The sequence below is a fragment of the Leucoraja erinacea genome, chromosome 7 (assembly GCF_028641065.1).
Source record: "Leucoraja erinacea ecotype New England chromosome 7, Leri_hhj_1, whole genome shotgun sequence".
In the NCBI taxonomy this organism is placed as follows: Eukaryota; Metazoa; Chordata; class Chondrichthyes; order Rajiformes; family Rajidae; genus Leucoraja; species Leucoraja erinaceus.
The window spans coordinates 58280824-58288494 of NC_073383.1; the positions used below are offsets into that span (position 1 = coordinate 58280824).

At 40.1% G+C, this 7671-nt stretch overlaps 1 protein-coding gene across 1 annotated transcript; it reads right to left on the bottom strand.

Annotated features, from left to right (window-relative positions):
* Window positions 1-3322: 3322 nt before the first annotated feature.
* si:ch211-246m6.4 (transcription factor 15) lies at window positions 3323-6027 on the bottom strand. Its single transcript, XM_055638662.1, has 2 exons — window positions 5196-6027; window positions 3323-4910 (listed from the first exon to the last, which is right to left on the bottom strand). Exons 1-2 carry the CDS (start codon window positions 5640-5642, stop codon window positions 4878-4880), a joined length of 480 nt encoding a protein of 159 aa, XP_055494637.1. The 5' UTR covers window positions 5643-6027; the 3' UTR covers window positions 3323-4877.
* Window positions 6028-7671: the final 1644 nt, after the last annotated feature.

Here is a 7671-nt window from a genome sequence, read left to right on the forward strand (position 1 = left end):
CTGGTAAACTGTCTTCCGTTTTCGGTCTGCAAGCAGACAGGTGAGTCGAATGCGGAGAAGTGTCACTGTAGCTTTTGAATGACCATCTCTGATGTGATAGAAGGCAGTAGATCTATGTCAACCAGTTAGAATAGGAGTCGACCAGGACTAGATAATGTTTACCGTGCCATTCAAAAATATCTGTCGCCAGCGATGTCCAAGGCAGTGCTGGTGGAGGTTGTTGTAGCAGGGGCTGTATCTGTCGGTGCGGCGCCAGGTTGTTACAGATGGGGCAAGAGGCTGTCTTGTCCCGTATGTACTTTGCCATGCCAGGCAAGTAAAACATATTCTGTGCATGGGCCAGCGTGGCATCGGTGCCTGGGTGGCCGCTGTGTGCCTCTTTGTAGTATTCGTCACGTGGTGATGAAGGGATCACGATTTGTGGCCCTTACCTATGACACCGTCCTGTATTACCAGTTCATCACGTACTAAGAAGAATGGCTGCACCTCCGGCGGTGTGCTGGATTGCCTGTCTGGCCAGCCTCTCTTGATTATAGATGAGAGTAGCTGGAGAGTGCCGTTGGCGGCTGTGTGTTCGGCTAGAAGGCGCAATCGTTCCGTGGGAACGAAGTCAATTCTGAGAACCGTAAACTCGTCCCGTTCATAGGGGTGTCGTCCATTTCCTTCCATGAGATAATTAGTATGTAATTTGATATGTGGTTTCACATATGTCAAAGTCAAAGTATCCTTTATTGTCATTCAGACCTTTTGGCCTGAATGAAATTTCATTGCTTTGCAGTCATACATATAATAAAAATAACAAAAACAAACAATAAACCCAAATTTAACATCCACCACAGTGAGTCCACCAGGCACCTCCTCGCTGTGATGGAAGGCAAAAGTTTTAAAATCTTTGTCTCTTCTCTCCTTGTTCTCCCTCTGCGCTGAGGCGATCCAGGCCTCCGATGTTGTGACCCCACCGGGTGATGGTAAGTAAGTCCCGTGGCTCAATCGTGCTCCGCGAACGGGCCGGTTCAAACTCCACGGCCCGGGGTGGTTGAAGCTGCCGAAGCTGCCGCCCTCCAGTCCAGTGGACGAAGCTGTTGTTGCGGGAGCTCTGGAAAAACAAGTCACCAACCTGTGACCTGCGAGCTCCCGACGATGTCGTCCACTGGGCCCGCGGCTGAGTCTCCGATGTCGGGCTGCCGCCGCCGGAAAGCCACCACAGCCCCGAAGCCGGCCAGCCTCGCCGCCGCCGAAATGCTGCCGCAGCTCCAAGTCGGGCCGCCTCCGGAACGTCGAAGCGCCGCCACAGCTCTGAAGTCGGGCCGCCTCCGGAACGCCGAAGCGAACGCCGGAGCGCCGCCACAACACCAAGTCGGGTCGCCACCAGGAACGACAGAACGCCGCCACAGCCCCGAGGCTGCCAGCTCCGCCATGAGGTCTCAGCGCAGACGTAGACGGAGACGGGGAACACGACCAGAAAAAGTCCCATCCCGCCAAAGGAAGAAGCTAAAACCATGTTTCTCCCCCCCCCCCCCCCCCCCCCCCCCCCCCCCCCCCCCCACACACACACACACACATAATCAACCTAATAAACTAAATTTAACTAACTTTAACTAAAACAGACAAAAGAAAACAACAACAAAAAAAGAAAAAAAACAGACGGACTGCAGGCGAGCCGCAGCTGCCAGGCAGCGCCGCCACTTCCGGAATATGAATATAATATAAGCTGTCAACATGCATCATCAAAGTGGCTTAAAGAATTGATCATCCATTCCAATATATTCTGCTCTGTTTATTTTCTCTTTTGCATTACCTGATGTATGGTATGGTATGATTTGTTTTGGAAAAACAAGGAAAACAAAACCTTTCACTGTATTCCAGTACACATGACAATAATAAACTAAGACCAATACCGACCCTTGTTTTACGTTAGAACACATATCCTTTGGTTAGAGCAGATTCTTCTGTAACACTACAAACATATGTTGTTCCACCACCTTGTTTTCTTAGCAATAACAATGAAATCTTTCCAAAAAGTTTGACACATCTAAGTGAGGTAAAGCATTTGAACCTAACAGCAAGTGCCTTCCTTCCCTCCAGCCAAATCAGGAATACTTATAAAGTGTGTGCCTCCCTTGGAAATCTTATTTAAGTCACTACAAAATTTGGAAAGCATTAAATAAAAGCATATAAAAATTAAAATACTCTGAGAATAATTTATCCTAAGGCCATTTTGCTTTAAATATGATTTTTACTGCAGGCACTTTAATGAAATGTCAATCCATGTACATTTTTTATTTAATTTAATTATTTTAATATGGTCATTCCATTTCTCAATATCACTGTTCTATTTCACATAATGTGTAGATTGTAAACAAATAAACTGACATTAGCTGGTACTCATTGCTGACCTAAACCTATTGGGAATTAATTATAAAGTCCTATGGTGTGCATTGAGAACACTTCAATCTATTGATGGTATGAAGCATGCAGAGCTTTTGTCACTGTCAATCAACGTTTAAAATACACTCTATCACGCTGTTGTTAAGATGCATTAAATAATCAAGCACATTTGTGATCCAATGGTACAACTCTATTAATAATGCAAAACAAACGGTTCAACACTTCTGAATGCATCTAGAGGCTTGCATTCTGCCATTATACTAAGTGAACCCTAAATTATATTGTGGGCAATATAAAGAGGGTAGCAATTATGGTATTCATTATTACAGGAGCATTTGTCTAAGAGACAAACTCTGGGGTACTATGCAAAAATACTGCAGTCAGAACATAATAATTAGAATAACTTGTAAAAACAAGGAACTGAAGATGTTTGTTTACAAAAAAAGATATAATGTGCTGGAGTAACTCAGCAGATTAGGTAGCAACTCTGGAAAGCACAGATATCTGATGTTTTGGATCAGGCGCTTTTTTCAGACATTCAGTCTGAAGAAAAGTTCTGACCGAAAATCTCACCAAGTGTCTGCATCTTTTCATTGGTATCATTTAAAAATAAATTGGATAGGCATATGGATGAGAAGGGAATGGAGGGTTATGGTATGAGTGCAGGCAGGTGGGACTAAGGGGAAAAAAAGTTGTTCGGCACGGACTTGTAGGGCCGAGATGGCCTATTTCCGTGCTGTAATTGTTATATGGTTATATGGTGTCTATTGTCTATCCGTGCTGCCTGACCTGATGAGTTACTCCAACACTTTGTGTGTTAATTGGAATAACGTAGTATTTGAGTAACCATGTTAGTCATGTATTCATAAATATTATCTCATTGATGCAAAGTAAAACAAGTGAAGAAAAATGAATATATAACTCAATCTGAATTGACATATTTTATTTGCTTAATTCTTAAATAAATAAAATTAAGAAAATAACCTTTTCTTTAGAGGAAGACTGCATGCTATTTTTCCACACATATTCAAGTATAAATTTATCTAGACTAAAACACATTTACCAGAGATCTAAACATTTCAATAAAAATCATGGCAAATAAACAGATGTCTCGTGCATAAAAATAAAAATTGTTGCATCTATGTATGATAAATATAGTAATAGTTTTAATCTGTACATTCCTTGTTAGCGAGTTTTATACTGACCACATCAAACCAAATCAAAATCGGAGCAATTTAGTTCATCCACAAAAAAATGGATACACAGTACAGAATAAAGTGGCAATCTTTCTTTTATCATTTGGTGCCCTATTTTCAGTAGCTAAACAGTGAACCAGTGTAAAAGAATGTAACTTGGCACTTATTGCATTTTCAACCATCCACTGAAGAATGTTTCGATAAAGCATCCATTATGTAGGCTAAACTAAATTGTCCAAAGTACGGCTAGAATGCCATGCTATACAATGCTTAGTTTGATAAAACATTCTCGCTTTATGGGATGAGAGATTGACAGCAGGACTATAGACATATATATTTGCAGAAGTGCAAAATCCATTAAAGTTCAAATGAATAGGAGATGCACGTATCTGCTATATGCACTTCCCATTTCACCATACTGAACAATATGGCAGATAAGGCAGTCAGCAGTTTGTTTGCATCACTCGGCATTATTGTCAAAGTGAGCAATTGAACCCTTCGGGGATAACACATAAAGTGATATCAATCTACCTGACTTTGTCCCAAGTTAATAATACAATTTAATCTGTATGAAATCATCAATTATTTATACTTGTAGTGACATTATACACACAATTGGAAGAAAACTATTATTACATCATTGATTCTTGAAGCACCTCGGAGTGGTTTAGATCCACATAATGCACAATATTTTAGCTCCATATTTTAATAAAAGTCGACTTGAGATAGTAAAAAAAAATAGGATTTTGGGGATTTGTAGCAAACAATCTTCCTTTAAAAATCGTTCAGATTTATTTTTAAATGCTATTGAGGTAAGCAACTCATTCACTGTGGACAGATATTTCCCCTGTTATTTTCACACTGAAGGATATGGTCAGTCATTGGATCCTGGAAACTGGTGATGACGTGTTGTGAAGACCACATTGACAGAAAGCACTGGGTGCGCCTGCTTAAATTACATCATGTGACCTTAGTCTGAGTCCCACAACCTTCCTTCGAATTGGAGATGCTGAGGTTTAACATTTCTGCCCCTAAAAATAACCGTAATACCAGGTGCAACCTTGCCCACAGTGTTAGGTTTCATTAATAGAACACCCTAACTTGAAAACTCAACGTTGTAAACAGAAAGTGCAAGTAGATTTATCTAATGGACATATTAGAATATATAACATTTATTTTACAATAAATAACATATTATGTAAACATATTAGTACAGTAAACGGTCTTTGTATTTTTTTTGAGTCAGTGCAGTAGTAGTTGTGCATCTCATCCAAAGGGATGTCCTCATAAACATCAGACAGGGAGGTGTTTTTCTCCTTCTCTAAGCTGAAAATAACATGCATGAAACAATTATGTAAAGTAGGTTCCACTAATCAACAGTTTCAATAATTACTACCTCTAAGGAAATTGCATTGCTCATTTCTTTTGGTAGAAATTCTTTAAATTCGTCATCTTAAATGAGAACTTCATTTTGTTTGCAACTATCAGAGAAGTGGGCTGCCAACTTCAATAATTTTGGATAATAATATCACACACAAGTAATTCCAAAAAGACAGTTCTTAGGCTTGCTTTAAAAATGATAAAATAAATTAATATATTGACAAATCTCACCATTTTTCTCTGATTACTAAGACAGAAGGTGCATATAGGTCTGGGAGCTGCAGTATTTATGTCGTTAGTGCTGCTCTGCCTGACAGCTCGATATTTTAAACAGGGCTGCCCGTCCAGATAATCCTCTCCCAGGAGGAGGACATTCGCCAGATGGGAAATATAACTGGAGGCCAAGCGCAGGGTCTCTATCTTCGATAGTTTGCGGTCTGATGGCTCGGTTGGAATGAGATTCCTGAGAGCTGAAAATGCTGTGTTCACACTATGGGTTCTGTCCCTCTCCCTCGCGTTTGCTGCTTGCCGTTGTTTGTTAATGCCAGTTGAATAGGTCTTTCTCTTCTTTTTTGCAATGCCATCAATCTGACTGTTCTCACTCTCGCTCTCAAGTTCCTCGGTATCAGAAGCAAGGGTTTCTGATGGACAGGTTTGAAAATTCCCTGTAGACTTCATTATGCATTACTATGGGAAGAAGCTGAAGATTGTGCACCATGGGTCAGAGAGCACAAGCATTTCCTGTGATAGAAGTACACCGTATTTTGAAACAGAAAAGCTGACAACATCAGTGTCCACTTTATCCCCTGGTAGTTCAGCAGGCCATTTTTTGAATGATTACTACAAATAGGCTGAATCATGTGGCTTCTGTATAAGGCAAGAAGGGTGGAGCTTTTACTCATATGCTTACCATTGCTTACCTTTAAATTAAAGCTGCAGCAAGAGCCTATCCATTTCAAAATCATAGTATTATTTATTTTACAAATCGGGTTATTTTGAAAACACAGTGATGTATAAATGGTTAAGTTACATATTATTTTAATATACTTGAACCTTTTGTTAACTTTCTGCTGTTAGCATTTTTTTCATAGCTATTATCCTCTAGCACGTGCAACACTGTGGTGTTGTAAGGGGAGATTTTCTCTGCAGGGTGCAGGTAAATCTTGCAGGATCATTTCCAATTATATAAAACTCACTAATCAATTTATTATCATACACTTTATCACCATGGAACCAGCTAATGGAAAGAAAAGGTAAGATGGCTTCATGATTATAAGGAGGATATATAAATCCCATGGGATGTATAAATGAACAACTCACTCAGAATCACAATCTGGCACCAAACTTAAATTAAAGCTTTCTATGAAGATTGCCTACATGTAAAGCAGCGTTCAAATGGCAAATTAAAATACAGAACATTTTTGAATTGTTAAAATATGACCAATTTGTGCTAGTATTCAAATACTATTAGGTTATGTGTCCACATCAATTATATTTATTGGAAGTTATTTATCCTTTATTAGAATTTATTTATCAGATACGGGGAACTTTACGCAGAGAGTGGTGGCGGTGTGGCATGAGCTCCCAGTGGAAGTGGTGGAGGCAGGTTCATTGGTATCATTTAAAAATAAAGTGGATAGGCATATGGATGAGAAGGGAATGGAGGGTTATGGTACGAGTGCAGGCAGGTGGGACTAAGGGGGAAAAAAAATTTGTTCGGCATGGACTTGTAGGGCCGAGATGGCCTGTTTCCGTGCTGTAATTGTTATATGGTTATATGGTTATATGGTTAACTGCACTGAAAGTCTGAAGAAGGCTCCTGACCTGAAATTTCAACTATCCACCATCTCCAGAGATGCTCCCTGAACCTTTGAATGACTCCAGCACTTTGTGCCTTTCCTTGGTAAATCAGCATCCGCAATTTCTTTATTCTTCAGGGTGAAATCCCTAAGAAAGAATAGACAGAATTCTGATTCTGGCTGCTTAATTATAATTTCAGATTACAACCAGTTGCATTATCCAGAACTCTAATATATTTGTTAAAGTTTTTCTCAAATGGCTTCTAATTTTAAAATAGAATGAAGGAAATGAAAATTAAAGCAAGAGATGCTTATGAACTCTTTGCTTGGTCTGAATTAGAATGTAGAAGAGTACAGCCAGGAATAGGCCCTTCAGCCAATGATGTCTGCACCAGTCATAAAGACAAATTAAACTACCTCTGTCTACCTGCACATAATCTATGGACCTCAACGTTTTTATTCTGGTATTGTATTTCTTATTCTGCCTTGAGACTGTCTCACTGATGAAGAAAACCTTTGCATTCATAACTTTGCTAAAGATAATTGGATTACCACCGTGCCCAAATTGAAAGGTTAAGGGGCTGTCCCACTGTGGCGACCTAATCTGCGGGTTTAGAAGAGTTTGCCCTCGACTCAAACTTTTAGCATGGTCGACACGTGGTCTTAGCAGGTCCTATGAGGTCACTGGAACTCTCCTTCATGCTCGAGGGAAGTATCCGCATACTTGTGGCCTCAGCTAGGTAGCGGAACATTTTTCAGTCCTTTTGATTCTATTGTACCTCCTTTTCCTATGCCCATTGCACTATGAAGCATCTCTATCACCTGCGCATTAACATCTTCTTTCCTCACTGCCCACATGCCTGATAACAGATTTCTGAAGATATCCTCATGTTTCTCCTTGTTCTGTT